We start from the raw sequence: 15,405 nt of genomic DNA, 5'->3' as shown, positions 1-15,405 counted from the left end.
CATTAGATGCAAAATGCTGGTGAAGAAGAGCAAGATATCTAAGCATGAGGCAGCAAGAGCAAAGCACCTGGAAAAGGGACTCTTCTCACTTGTTTTCTCTAGAGGGAGCTGGAAACCGTAGCTCTCTCCAGCCCGACCTTATGTCACCCAAGGGACACAGCAGAGACCTGGAGGTTCCCATCTCAGCATTGCCTCCCAAAGGGATTTCTTCTCAAGCACGGGTCCTGATTTCTAGGGAAAAATTCTACAGCTACAGCATCGCAGGAAGACCTGACTATTAACACCCAGGTCAAATAAAAAATTAAGCAACAAAAAGATGCACAGGAGAAAAATGATCACGTCAAAGGGAACAACAAGCTTTTATAAAGCACTCTAAATTGTTCACAAGTACCAAACAACCTTAAATAAAGGGAAGCTGTAGAGAATGGATTCAAGATGCACTTAGACCTTGAGAAATGTCACTAGAAGTCAAAGTGTCTGGGTAGCACAGTTAGGGAAAACATAACAAAATCTAGGTCAGGGTCTTGACCAACAAAACCAACCTAGAGCCAGCAAGCACACAGCCCAGCCTCCACGCCCAGAGCAAAGTCAAGCAAAGGAGGGCTTGAAATGCACCTTCCACATGGTGGAAGGATTTGACAGCTAGAATAGCGTGGTCCAGATGAAAAGGCTTTTAAAACCATACAAAAAGAGAAAAGCAAGTAGCAAGGAAAATGCTAAAATACTGATTTGAGTAAGGAAGATCTGCAGACCTTAGCGCATGGCCCAAATAATACCCTGCCAGCTGCGTGGAGGCAGGGATCTGCTGGGCTCAGATGCAGCAGGATGAGACACTTTTAAAAGGCGGAGCTGCCTGCAGAGTCATCACAATTGTATGGCGCAATTTTTAAGTGAAATATCTATTTTACCTGTCAGGGCTTAGCTGTCCAGAAATTGCTTGACAACTAGAAGCACTCTGCACCTTGTGCTCTGCACAGAAAGCATGCACCTGGGGCTACAACAACAGGTAGGATTGTGAGGCAAAGCTAACAGTATTGATTTTAAAATGGTGTTTTATTAGCTTATCTTATCAGCACAGTTAATATTCAAGAAAATAAGACAAACATATATAACACTTTGACCTTTGCTATCTGGAATAATATTTACTTTTACTCTTTACACACATGACCTATAGGCTGCAAATGGTTCATACCAACTGTGAAAAACCAAAGTAATTAGCTGAAAAAAGCCTGCCTTGAACTCACTGGAGCTTTTACAGGTTAAAAGTAGGGCCTGTGCAGTGAATTTACAGTGATGAAGGGAGAAGTATAATGCAATAAAGGGCACATTTAAGAAAAAAAACCCAAAAGCACAAAGCAGCTGAGTTTTATTAGCACATGGGCTACTGACTCCCTCCCTGAGGACTTGGGGAATGGGCTCCAAGTCAAATGCCATCCTGCGTGTGGCTACAGGCATAGCAATTTTCCCTGTTCAGGGAAATTCCTCATTTTTGAGGGTGTCCTATAAAGCCAAAGGAAGAGCAGAGGTAGGCCTAGAAGGTAAAATACCTGCCAGTATAAAAGAGAAGAGAACCCTGCATGAATGGCAAGACCCTCATGCTGATGACTGTGCTCCATCTGCGTATGGGCACTCACGGGAACGAACATGGCAACAGCCTTCTCTGCTGCAAAATCACCTTCCCTTGCTGTGCTGCCAATTCATGCTATTTTATCAAAGGCCTAGACCATGAGAAGGACGATGCAGGGACAGCAGAGCCGATCAGGACTCACAGATGGGTCTCAAAACGCAAAGGTTAGGGCCCTGCAGGTACCAAGAGATGAAGGCAGGGGTCTGCTATTGGGAGACTCTCCAAAAAGTTCCCCCCACACAAAGGCACCCTCGTGTAAGTCTGGAGCCTCCGACTATGTTTGCAGGGTAACAGAGAGGGTTTGTGGCCATTTTGAATAAAAGGTAGTGACGCGGTGGAAGAGACTGCCCGGGGAGGTCATGCAGCCTCCGTCGCTGCAGGCCGGTAAGGACTGAGACCAGCCGTTTGCAAGAATGACGCTCCCTAACACGGCTTTGCCGTGGCGTAGGCCTGGGCTTGGTTCAGGAGCCTCTGACCCAGGGCAGTGACAGCCAGGAGGCTGGCGAGAGGTATCTGCTGGGCTGTGTCAGAGCAAAGGCACTCCAACAAGCTCTCCAGATGGGAAATGATGTTCTCATCATGAGTTTTCTCCCAGGGAAAAGATCTCCCCTGTTCCAAAGAAGCTGTCTTGATACTCACCAATGCGTGATCAAACTTAAAAGTACTGATGTAGTAGGCTGGGATGTCGGCTGCAGCCAAAGGCTCAGAAATCTGAGCGACAATTCCACATTCATCTGTGGGGAAGATAAAAATTCAGTTATTGTCTGAACGGCACCTGTCAGTCTCACAAAACTCCTGAGTCTTGCCAGCTCCGTGCCTCGCAGAATCGGGCTCTTTGGGCCACCACAATAGACTGCACATTTGATTTTATTGGATTCTTTTTGTTACAGAGAATATAAATCCCCCAAAGGCACAAAACATTAGAACTGGAATGATTTTCAGAGGTCTAAAGAAAGGCAATTAATGACGTTCAGGAAGGAAGCACCAAAAAAAGTCTCATGTACCCTTAACCTCCATTTTTCTCTTTAGTTGTTGCTGTTAAACACTTTGCCCTGCATCTCTGAGAGAGGAGATGCTGACTCGCTGGTCGGCCTGGACACATGGTTCCTAGACCACAGACCACCACAGCCCCTGAGACAGGATTTCATGCCAACTTAAATGGTTCATCTGTCCTGTTCATCGCAGATCAATGGTACATTGTTTCCAGGTGAAATCTGAGTTTCACTGATCCAAATTGAACATTTCAAATTGATTACAAGCTGACATATTCAAACATCACATATTCAGGGGACTGGCAGGTGTCCTGATGTCCCATCAATAACATATACCAGGCCATTTCTACATATTTTATGTCTAAGATGCATGAAGAGAAGGTGTGTGAAAATTTCCTTCTTGCTACTTTTGGTTGTCTGGTGTAGAAGTTGCAATTAAATATAAAAATTGGCCAAATATTTTTCAGAAATGTTCTTGAAGCCTGTATTTTGTAATTGTTTCAGAGACCATGGGAAGGAGCCCCAGTGTTTTCTGAAGATCAGGCCTTTGTTGCAGTATTCAGATCAGATGCCTTAAAATTACAGGGGACATAAAAATAACAAGTACACTTCGGCAGACATGAAGCACTTGCTCCAATATTCTTTTGAGTAGAGAAAACGTTTGCAGCACTGGATGTGAAACAGGTCTATGAACAGGACTCCCACTTGGACTGCTATAAATCCATACTAAATCAACTAAAGCCACAGAGTTGCCCGAGGACTGCACTAGAGTACGACAATGCCTTCTCACCACTAATTTCAGTAATCTACAACGCACTCCCATGCCATCTTTTTGTCCACTTTTTCTCTTTGAACAGAGACCCAGCTGTAGCTACCTCCAAAGTCCAGCAGATGACTGCAATTTAGATGGAGCTGTCAAGCATGTTGCACTTTCAAAAGTATATTTAGAAGTCTGACTTACTAGGTAGGAGTCAGACTCCTCCTGTTTGAAAATCTCAGCTTGCAAAGTCATTTTAAGCTGCTGGCTCTTAAAAAGCCTCAGCCTCAGATGGATTTTTCCATCATCCTTGAAGGCCCTGAGGCGACTGACTACCTGCACACCAACTGATCCCCCAAATGTTTACCTACCGAAGCCAAGAGGCTGCCCACCAATCCGCACCATCTTCCAGAGTTCGCCAGATGCACTTGTAAACAACAAATTATTAGGAAATCTGTAAAAGAAAAGGAATACCAAACATGGCAATTAAAACACAGCAGCGTGTCAGATTCTGCCTGCGGGGATGCTGCTGTTCCTGTACCCCTGTGCTGCTTCAAGCCAACAATAGCAGCGGCAGCAGCTCGGTGAAACTGAGAAAACTCAAGGCAAGCGGGACAGCTGCCCCTGCCTGCCTCTCCAGGTGTCCTGTGGTAAATCAGCATCTGATGCTGGAAGCGTGCATAGGCACCCAGAGAGGCACGGAAAAAGGTTTCTAAGAAACAGGCCACGCCCCAGCTTTATAAATGTTGAGACTGTTAATCTGAAGGCTTGATTTGAGCTGCTTTTAGAAACACCTAGGGACAGAGTATGCTTCCACACCTACTCTCTTAGAAATGTGAACGGTGACCACTGGTTTTGTGTCTGAGCATCTCCAGTAGTTCCTTCCATACCATCCCTGGGCGGTGCCTGGGATCCCTGCAGAGATCCCCATTTCTTAGCAGGGGAAAGAAGACCAGTGGCTGAGAGACTTGCCCAAGGTCAAGCAGGCAATCTGTGACAGAGGAGGAATTGGCTGCCCAGGTTCCCCAAGTACCAGGCTGCCGTGCCAACCCTCTAGCCTCTCCTGAAGGCAGACAGAGGTTTACTCCAATTAAGGTCAAAGAAACTTTCAAGAGGGCAATTAATAGTTTGCAAAACAAGTCCCTAGGGCAGGCAAGAATCAAAACCAAACACTGCACTGTGTGTCAAAAGCAAATCTATGCACTGCATCTCAGCACAGCATCCAGTCTAGCCTCCAGACCTCAGAGACTTCTGTGATGTGAAGCTGCAGAAGTACACATACACACACACAAACAGGCTGATATTTGCTCCCTAGCTAACTTTCTCCTTGCCAGACAAACGAGTCATGGGCTCCCACTGCACAGGGATGACTCAATACATTATCATCACAAGGAGACTCCCGCACCAAGCCCAGCCATGTGTAAAAGCAAAGCGGGAGGACAGCATCGCTGGAGTCCCCACCCTACTTTTGGCCTTTAGCAGTAAAACTTCAACCACATACACCAAATAGTACAACAGAGTTTTGGGGGTTTTGCTCTTAAAAGCACAACTAATGAACAATGGAATAAAAATGTCAAAATCACTTTGCTCCAGTGTTCCTCTTTCAAAAGTGAGACAACCTCACATTACATTGGCTTGTGATTTCACTGAGGGCTTGGACAGACAAGCCCAAAATTCAGGAGCTGGAACTAACATGCCAGACTTCACTCAGAAAAGTGACAGGGTGTACAGGCACATGACACCCATGCAATGAGGCTCCCAAGAATTAACATGGAGGAGCTTAAGCTGCTTCCTGCTCCTTTGAGAACATCCCAGGTGCTTTTTTGGGGTCCAGGAGACCCTAAGACCAAAGCTCACCTCTGCTGTGTCTGGACATCCATGACCAAGGAGATGTAACCCTCAATGAGAGAAAAGGAGAAAAAGCGAATATGTCCAGAGTCTTCGTTGCCCACCACCGAGTCTTTTACTCTGAAGAAACAGAAGAGAACAGCATTGACTGTGGCTAGAAGAGCAAAGGAGGGCTTTTAAAGCAGATACAGCCAGTGAAACCAGAAATGTTCATACACTGACTTAGGGAAGTGACATTGAGTCCTGTCACATTATACTGCTTTTCATTTGTTTTGATTTTGCAGGGCAAAAAAATGCCAGGCCCCGCAATTGAGAAAACTCTTCCATCCCTGCCCCAAGGTGCTCTCGCAGCAGGCTGTGGGCCAGGAGCCACAGGCACCAATGGGTAGCAGCACAGCCAGCTGTACGTCCTCCGGTCATACGTGGAAACCCAGCACATTGATCACATTGCTACTCTTAGCTTAAATCTGAAAAGGCTCAGCTTTCCAAAGCCAGGGGATGTCTTTGGACACCCTCAATCTTCTCTTTGGCTTCCATCTGTCAGGACGACCCTCTTGAGCCTGTGAAACCTCCCTCCCTGCATGCAGAGCACCTCAGCAGCACGAGGCCACAGCAGATCCCTGGCATCCTGGAGAAGCAACGTGAATGTGTGCCTCCAGACGCCGGGCACTCCTCCCCTGGGAGCTTGTCTCCCTGCCGGGACCTACCCATTGGAGTAAAACATGACATCCATTAGGAGTGTAGCAACAGTGGGAAGGGTATCTGGATCCAGGCTGGTGACGCAGAACATATTACTCGGACTGGAAAGGGGATGAATGACAGGCCTCTGAACTGAAAGAGACACAGAGACACACACAACTATGAAGCCACGTCTGCAGCAGGTTCACGTCCCACCAGACGTGTTATCCATGCACCGGCAGCGGCCACAGAGAAAACCGGCAGTGTTTGGGAAGGAAGCTCCTCATTGCTGAAGCCCTGCTGGCTCTCGGACAGGGACCAAGGAGCCTGACGACAACCTGCTCTTGCCGTGTTCTCCCTGGGGCATAGGGTGAGATCATCCCGAGAACCCTGCCCTGCACGGGGGCACAGGTCAGCTCTCTGCTCATAGGGGCTCTCAGGCCATTGCATGCATCCACAAGAGACAAGGGGCAAGCTAAAGGAGGTGCCAACACAAACTGAAAAGTAGAAATAAATCCAGGCTTCCACCATTTAAAAGGCAGGGCTATGGAAGGCATTTCTCCAGCTGTGGTTGCTGGCAGTGTACGCTCTTTTCCCTCCTTTCTGGGGGCCTATTTTGCCGTAATATCCACAAAAATTAAAAACCAGCTGTCATGCAGCAGCTTGGCAAACACGTTGCAGCCAGTGGCTGTGAAGCAGCCAGTATTTAGGCATTCAACTATTAAATAGAGCAACACAGCAAATTGCATACCTGTCTGTGCATAAGCAACGAGCGTTTCACTGTGCCCTCCTTTATGCTTTTTGTTTAAGGCTCGTTTTCTTAAATGAGATTATTTATAGCTATTCAAGTGACGAGGCTGAGTGGCACTTCATAATACTGATCCCTGCTTTGTTTGGTTAAGGGCAGAAAATTTACACACAGGTGTGTAGGTAAACATATGTATTTAAGCAGTTCCTTTTCCTGATTGTGCCCTTTGCTTGATGCTTGTTTCTCTAGACTGGAAAAATCCTAAGGTTCTGTACAGCCCTAGGCTCACTGTGGTCTTGATCCTGACTGGTAGTGAAGTGTGAAAGTTGAATAACACTATTCTCTGTGCATCAATCACTGCAATACTTAAACAAGCTTTTATATAAGCCATTTTCCTTTGAAATGTTGAAACATGGAAATACGGGCTACAGACAATATTATTTTTGCAACTGAAATGAATTGCACTTTAACCTTCCGTCCTACAAAAGGCATGTCTCCTCTGGAGATGTGAAACTAGCATTAAAAGGCTCAAATTCAGCAAAGCTCATCAGCACTGCTCAGAAAGTTAAGCAGTTACTCAAATCCTTGCTTGAAACTGGGATAGACTCAGGTGTGTGTTAAGATAGTTTATTATCTTACAACAGGATAAACATTCACCAAAAAGTTGAGGGAAGGTGGGAGGCAGACACTCACCCCCATGCGTCATGGAGACCAGCTCCCTGGCAAGCTGAGCCCATGCTGGTCCTTACCTAGTTTTGGTTTGACAAATCCATTTGTTATCCCAAGGTCGTCGGCAGCCACTGTCTCCCCATTCACTACTCTGAGGATGGTGAACTCAGCAGCCAGCGTGTGCATCACAAAGGGCAGGTCTCGTTCACGTACCTGAAGTTGACAACAGGATTAGCTCATGACGTTATGCACCAGAAGTCAGAATACACTGCAGTGGAGGTTACGTATTCCCAGGGCACAGAAAAGTGGACGCATCACTCCTGCTTGAGCCAGCAGGTGTGTAAGGATAATTACCATCTGGATGTGCATCTAAGAGAAGCATATTTGGTGATACAACTGCAAATATCAGTAGGATTAAGCACCACAGTGCTTTTAAGACTGTGGAAAGAGCGTGGAGACTTCTAAGAGGGAGACGTTTCACCTCTTTTCCAGCATCCCTTCAAGAACTCAGCACGGCTTGTTCTTCAGCCTTGTTTCCTAAGGAAATAAAGCTTATGTGGTCGTGGCCTGTGTGCGTGCACACGTGTGCGTGTGAGACAGAAAGACAGTCTGTCTGTCTATCCCCAAAACAACTTTGGAGCCTCTTGGTCATCATCAGCCAATCTGACAGCAGACACAATCTTCCTCTAACTCTCAGAAAACCAACGTCTGAGTGATGGTGGGAAATGCTGCCAGTGCCTCCATTAAGGGAGAGACTGCAGCGTGGGCTCAGCACTCTCATTAGACACCAGATAACCCATACCAACAAATGCCTCATCCCATGGGAAAAGCTCCTGAGATGTCAGAGAGCCTAACTACAAGGCACAGAGCTCTGAGGAAAGCAGACTTTGGTACTTCTGCTGTTCCTCAAACAACTTGTTCCCAGAAATGTCATTAAAACTATCCAAATGAACTTTCATTTGGTGGCAGGTAACTCTGCCTGGACCTCTCATGTCCTCTTACCAGGATGAAGTCCGTCTGATAGGTGGAGAGCATGAACACTGAGATGTTTTGGTCAGCTAGTGGTGCTATTACTGACTTGGCAATTTTGGTCACTCCGATGGGCTGGGAGCCGGAGAAGCCACCTCCACCAGACACCACATTGAGGGCAAGCCATGTTGCATCGGCCACGCTCAAGTGTTCCGAGGAAGGGAGCTCTGCGAAGAGACAGAGGGGGAGGATAGAGGTTTGTTTTAGAGGCAGAGAGAGCCAGGTCCACCATCTGGTCCGTATGTGGTTAGCACAGACCTCAGTGCAAGGAAGAAGATGAGCCCGCTTATCCAGCCAACCTCCCGGGCTTCCCGCGCTGCTTCACGGGTTGGTACTGTGCCGCTTTTCAGATACACTGATTGCATCAACTTCCACTGCAGGATTCATACAGATTTTCAAGGACAACACAGGGAACTACATGAGCCTCAGTGATTCGCTCGGATGCCAGTGACCAGCACTGCTGACTTCCCCATGTGGAAACAGCCTGAGGTCTTTGACTTAACTCGAATCTCTTCTATCGCACAATTTCTCCAAATACTTTACTCAAGCTTTTCTGGTCTCTTTTGTTTCCTTTTTCCTGCTGTAAAACCAAATTTTGTTCTCCTGGACTTGAGATGGAGTTTGACAAAGCAGCCTGGGCACTAGCCCAAGACTTTGGAGATGCAGAGCAGGTACCCTATGCATCTGCAGGCTGCTGCCTCTATCTCTAAAGCAGAAGACAAGAGCTCTGTAAGGGATGGATGGTATAACATATACACTAGAGATTACAAGGTGATCACATACTAAGATAATGGAAATCTTTTTAAGAATAAGCTGGTTCCATTCCATTTGCTTCTAGTCTATTATCACTCAGTAGTTAAAAATCTACAGCTAAACCATTTAATACAAATTACTGTTTTAAGGAAACCTTAATGTATTAACAGCCCAGACGCAGACCCTGCAATGAAGGCATAAACTTCTCTAAGATTCTCTGGACTTTGGATTTTGGTTTGGCAAATTATAGAAACAAACAGTTCAGATCCAGACTTACAAATGCATAATCCCGGTTAAATCTACTTGGCGTAAGGAACCTGACCTCAGATGCAGATCCAGCCAGCAAAGACACAGCGGAGGTCCCAGCGGAAACCTACACACTTTGCTTAGAGGTTAGATGCAGCCCAGCAGTCCGAAAGCATAAATCCCAGTATTGCTGCTCTTGCAGTCAGCGCCCTGGCACCACAGGCAAGCCACTTCATGTCTCCGTACCCACGTTTCCTACTCTGTCCACCCACTCCTGGCTCCTCCATACAGTATCCTTTCCTTCTCCTTCAGTGAGACCTTTGGGAGCTGTTTCTGTACAGCTCCAGACACCATGTAATAAATTCATAACCTCACACCCCCTGAATCCCCAGGCACCACTGCTGTGAGACAACGACAGCGCTGAAAACCCAAAATGAACTGAATAACAAATACTGTTCATTTTGCTCTCCTCAATAACCTCAATTGTGTGTGGCATGAAAATAACCCTGAGCAAACACACTGCAAACAGTGGGGACACTGAGGGTTCTGCTTCTGCATTTTGATGTTTAGCTTCATAGGCCAATGTTTCTTTTTTACTGAATAATCAGAGCTTACACAGAATGAAAACTAGACACCGGGGAGAGGGGGTAAGTTTGTGCATTAATCAACAGCATGTTACCTCAGAGAGACCACTGCAAGTTGCTTGCAGAAAATTATTGCAGCAAAATACCATTTTCTGATCAGACAGCCCTTTGCATGAGAAAAGCACCCCCAAAACAAAGCTTACTACATCAATTGGCATGGAGAAGCTAGGGCTCAAAACAACTGCTGCTGATCTAATAAGCAGCTGACGTCTTTTTTTCCTTTATTCCCACCTCTGCTCCTTGCCTGTGAAATAAATAAGAAGGAGGAAAAAAGAAAAAAAAAAAAAAAAAGACGTGTTCCTTCTTTGGACATGTATTTGCTCCCTGGCAGCACGGAGCAGGCAAGCGCGGGCGAGGCCACCTGCACGTCATCGGTATTTACACTTCCATTTCCCACATCCCAAAGCCATTAAAGCAGCCAGGCAACTGAATCACAGAAAGGTCAAGTGACACCTTTCCTCTCTGCAAACTCGTCCCCAAAAGCCTCTGGCAGCGTGGCTGCCCCAGTAACTGCGCCAGCTGCACAGGATGCACGGGCAGCTCCGCGTGCTCCGGGGTCCTGTGCTCGTCGGCCCGTCCCACCCGTGTGCCCAAGTCCGCTAATGACTCACTACCAGCAGCGAGAAGAGATCACAACTCATTTCCCTCTCTATAAACGGAGTAGATGATATTCCTGCTTTCTATGGGTGACGTGGGCCTGGCTGCAGGTCATTAAATACCAGTTTAAAAACTATTTTGGGTCAGGGATGTGATGGAAGATGCGGTATTTCACAGTGAACGGAGGCATTATCACATTTCACTCCAGCAGCAGCGGTGCTGGAGGAGCCGCCCCAAGAAGACCTCGTCAACCTCTTACTCAGGGGGCAGGAAGGCTGATTTGCCCGTTGCATTTGTAATTACTGGAAAGCATTAATCGTGTTTGGGTTTTATGTGTTTAACAGGCCCTATGAAGTGTGACAGGGGCCATTGCATTTGCTTAAGTAACCTGCTTCTCATAATTCAATTAACTTTGCAAAAAATATATAGAAAGTGACTGAAATACCAATTTTGGACACTGTTTCCACTAGACAGCCAGATGGAAAAGCACAGCCCAAATTTTAATGAAACAAACCCAGGCTAGAGGCTCAACAAATTCATCTAAATAGCATCAAATAAGCCACGTGGGAAGGTGCCTTGCCCAGGAAGCTGTTAAATGCAGTAAACCCAAGGAGAGCTGAGAACACCAGACGTAACATTAACGCAGACTCAGTGAGGCAGAATAAGGTAATAAATAAAGAGCAAAACGAGGAATCGCCCCTGTTTCAGCACCAACCTGCCAAAGCTCCACCACTCTCCACCACTTCTCCCGCAGGAGAGCAGAGCTCCTGACACCCCACAGCTTCAGCACCGCAGCATCCCCCGTCCTCGCACTACGAGATCAGCGCAGAAATCTCTCGACTGGGCTCTCAAGATCCTCTTGCAACTAGTTTATCAGAGTGCAGGTCACTCCTGCTTCTGATCACAGGGGACATGTCACCTCTGGCTGAGAAGGATCTCTAAGAAGTCAGAGACTTGGGCATTGTTGATTATAATCAGGGTCTTTGTTTTGAATTTGCATTGGAGTGAAGCCTTTAGACTTTTGTGTTTTTGCTGTGTAACACTTTGCAGACCTGCTGCCAGGAGCTGGCACCCAGGAGTGGTTCAGCCGCCCGCAGGCTCCGTAACCATCGTTTGCCGCCCATCATCACGCAGCACTCATCTTGCCTATGATTTTGCCTGGCAGCGTAACGCTAGGTACCAATCGCTGGTGGCCTCCAGTAGCCCATGGTATGGTGCTCTCTGTTGGCACAGCAGTCTTCTCTCATCCAAAATTCTCCCCGCTGCATGAAATTTGCAGTGCCACCAAGCAGACAGACAGGTGCCATGTGGGACACGGCACGGGACACAGCACCCACCGAGGGAGATATCAAACAAATACCAATCCCTGCTCAAACCAAACCCAACAAACACGTGTCAAATAAAGTTTAGGGCAGAAGTTAAACTGCTTATTTGCACCATGGGTGATTTAAAAGGTCAGAGGTCTGTCCGGAGCCTTGCTGGCCCATCTGGCAGGTACAACTGAAGCAAAGTAGCCTCCATGCACATGTCATCCTGGGACATGAGGTGGTGAATATCATATCAGCCATAATTGGCTCCTGAACTCAAATAATCAATACCATTTCCAGTGAGGACAACAAACGTTGGCCGAAACCCAAATAAGGATTGAATTGCTGCCGCTGGAGCACTACGAAATACTGTAAGTACTGTGAGCTGGTGCTCCACGTGGCAGTCTTAAAATACCTTTGGGAGGATGCCGGCCAGATGATGAGCTTCCAGCTCGTGGGTCTTTGCAAGCAGCCAAGGTGGTCACACAAAGCAGGGGAGGAAAATCTCCTGGTTTACAGGTCTGACCAAAGAGTCAGCCCGATGGTGGGGGTGTGTACAACGGTGGGAAAACAGCAACAATTTTCTGCCTCCGTTTTCCACCCTGGGGACCCCTCAGTCTCATGCACCCTGTACAGCAGGAGGCAAAGCACTGGGAGAGAGTCCTCCCCCTCCAGAAGAGCATTGGAAAACGTGCAAAATGCTCTAAGAAAGTGCAACACCACCAGAACCTCTTTTCCCCTTTCTGCACCTAATTTAAATGGGTTAAAATTTCTCATAAAAGGGTTATAGTTAAGGGGGGAATAACTGGAAAATGCACAGTTGCATAGCAGAAACGCATCTCACCTACCCACGTTGATATCTGGATCAGTGCTGTGGAAAGCACTGCCAACCAGGGACTTATTCCCTTCCTCCAAAAGGATACCCTGTGAGTTGTTTTCTGTGGACCTCGTTCCAACTTAACGGCAATCACATACCCACTAGAGGACACCTATTAGCTTTCAAGTGAAACTGTAGATATACAATGGATTTATTGTAGTGCTTGGAGAGAAATGAAGGTGCCTTCCATTTCTCTTCACCTGGTTTGTTTCTTTGGTGTGGTATGTTGGATTATCTCCTAAGTGCTTATCTTCACTCAGTACACAAATTTTTGCATTATAGCAAAATACTCTGGGTGATGTGCTACTCCTTGATTTGATCTGGTACTCTGAATGAACCAATTGCTCATTCTATTCATCATTATATGACTTATGTTTGCAGCCACAGCTAACTCCAAATGTTAAAAAATAATGAAATTAAGAAATACTGTGCATTTTTTGACCAGCCTTCTGGCTTTAGATCCCTTACACTGTACTTATTTCACCTTTTATAGCCTTCCTCTGCAAAAATGACAGCTAGGCTCTTGCTTGTATTAAAAAGATAGAGAAAAAAGCTCCTGCAATAGCAGGACTCCAATGGTCAGGCATTAAAAATAAAAGCGCTGCCAACTGCAAAATTCATGATAAATTGGGAGAGCTGTTGCCAGTGCCTCTGTGTGGCAGCACAGTTTATGTATATATATTTTTAATAGGATTTTTATGTTTATTCCCACTGCCCAGTGGAAGTTTTTCATTGCTCTGCAGTTTTAAAATCCCCTCTTATAATGAAGTGAGGGATTATCTCAGGTCGTAAAGCCTGATCCAAAGCTTGGGCGTCTTTCTGACTTCTCTGTCAGCTTTATCTCACAGCCACTGAGGAGGGGCTGGAGAGGCCACCGGGTGCTGCAGCTGGGTGCTGCCGAGAAGAGGGTGCGATGGCCCAAGCATCAGTGGGCCCGTGGGGAGCTGGCATGCCCAAGGCAGGTTTCCAGCACCCACTGGTGTGGTTTCCCTGACATCTACTAAAGCGCATGTGTTTGAACTGGATGTCTCTGCTCAGAAAACGTTTTAGGAACTTTTTATCCTTGAGGGCACTGTGGAAACTGGCCACATGAGCTCAAAATCTTGAGGGGAGAGTGGGAGGAAGATAACCACCTGAGCCTCATTTCTTTTGAGAAATTAGGCTAAGTAAACTTTCCTTTAATGGTAGGAAATGGAGTACTCTGCTTCTCTCACTTCCAGAAAGCCACGCAAAAGGGGATAAAGCAGGGTAAAGATGCCATTTATCAGTTTCTGTATGTGCTACAATCCAGAAAGAGCTCTGAAGCTGGTCCAATGCCCAGCTTTGAGTGCCCCAGTCCTCACTATGCACTACGCACGAGGGTTATTCCTGCGGGATGCCCTGTTTCTTGCTTTGCTCTGCCCCAAGGACAAGCCAAAGTGATCCAGCGCTGCGCTTCCCCCACAGGGACCCCACCAGGGCAGCAAAAATGTCTTGAGGATGTTACAATGCAAATCATAACCTTTCAGAGGATGCAAATACCCTTTCTTTCCGCCTCAAAACACATACGCTGCCAGCTTCACACTTAATAACTGGGAGCAAAGACTTGCTGCCACACAAATTCTAAACAAGCCCCACAGGCAGTTTGCAGCATGGTGTGAGATGGCTGCCAGGCAGAAAGTCCTTGGTGTCGGTTTGATTCGAGTGCCACAGAGCACTCCCACACCAAGGGACTTATCTAAGCACAATAGCCAGGCAAGATGAAAGCACACCGCTTGGCTTTGCATTGGGAAACATGATGATTAGGTCCAAAAAGTTAATGCTTTTATGCACAAGAGAAGGAATAAAATCCCACAGCTCTGATTCAGCTGAAATCATCTCACATGCCAACAAGCTCAAGCTCGTCCTGGGAAGAGGGCGGTGCGCTCACAACCAAGCAGCTTTTGCAATTTTTTTCCATTTATGCTAACGGTTTGGTCAGCTGCCACCCTCTTTAGAGGGCAATACCGGAGGTGATCACAGAATAGTTTGGGTTGGAAGGGACCGTTAAAGGTCATCTAGTCCAATCCCCCTGCAATGAGCAGGGACATCTTCAACCAGATGAGGTTGCTCAGAGCCCCGTCCAACCTGACTTTCAATGTCTCCAGGGATGGGGCATCTACCACCTCTCTGGGCAACCTGTGCCAGTGATGGGCGCTAGAGGCAGGCACAGAAGACAGCCCTGCGAGCACGAGTCACGACATGAGGAGCGCAATGCCTCCAGCATTGCATCTCTGCCCTGCAGCATTCGCTCTGGCTCAGTCTCAGAGGCATGAGCCGGCAGCAAGACATCTCATCCAGGGGCACATCAGGAATTTTTGAAGTCCTGATAGCTCCAAATATTCATTAGATACTAAGCGCTACCGCAAATAGGATGGCAGGTTTCTCCAGGATCACAGTGGACCATCAAACTTCAGTTTTTGTCTCTTTTATTGCTTTTCTTTGTGCATCCCAAATTTGCTCCTGATGGGATGCCCAGGCACCTCTGCAGGGCTGGATCCACAGCCGGGGAACCTCGCCATCTCTAACTGTGTGCCTCTGTTTTTGACATTTTCTCCTAACAGAGCATCCAAAACTGAGGTTTTTTTATTCCAAACTCCCTCAACAGGGAAGCT

General features: G+C 46.9%; 1 protein-coding gene across 2 annotated transcripts in view; it reads right to left on the bottom strand.

Annotated features, from left to right (window-relative positions):
- The window catches only part of CASTOR2 (cytosolic arginine sensor for mTORC1 subunit 2), a 136,841-nt gene that overhangs the window by 13,915 nt on the left and 107,521 nt on the right, over positions 1-15,405 (bottom strand). For both annotated transcript variants that reach the window (XM_030027126.1, XM_030027127.1), the window contains 6 exons: positions 8,322-8,515; positions 7,400-7,532; positions 5,932-6,055; positions 5,234-5,344; positions 3,748-3,830; positions 2,267-2,361 (listed from right to left, as the gene is read on the bottom strand). In XM_030027126.1, coding sequence (XP_029882986.1) covers positions 2,267-2,361; positions 3,748-3,830; positions 5,234-5,344; positions 5,932-6,055; positions 7,400-7,532; positions 8,322-8,515 — 740 coding nt within the window. The remainder of the gene's footprint in view (positions 1-2,266; positions 2,362-3,747; positions 3,831-5,233; positions 5,345-5,931; positions 6,056-7,399; positions 7,533-8,321; positions 8,516-15,405) is intronic.

Source organism: Aquila chrysaetos, chromosome 10 (assembly GCF_900496995.4).
Source record: "Aquila chrysaetos chrysaetos chromosome 10, bAquChr1.4, whole genome shotgun sequence".
NCBI lineage: Eukaryota > Metazoa > Chordata > Aves > Accipitriformes > Accipitridae > Aquila > Aquila chrysaetos.
Note: the sequence above shows the minus strand (reverse complement) of the source record. Positions and strands in the feature narration are given on the sequence as shown.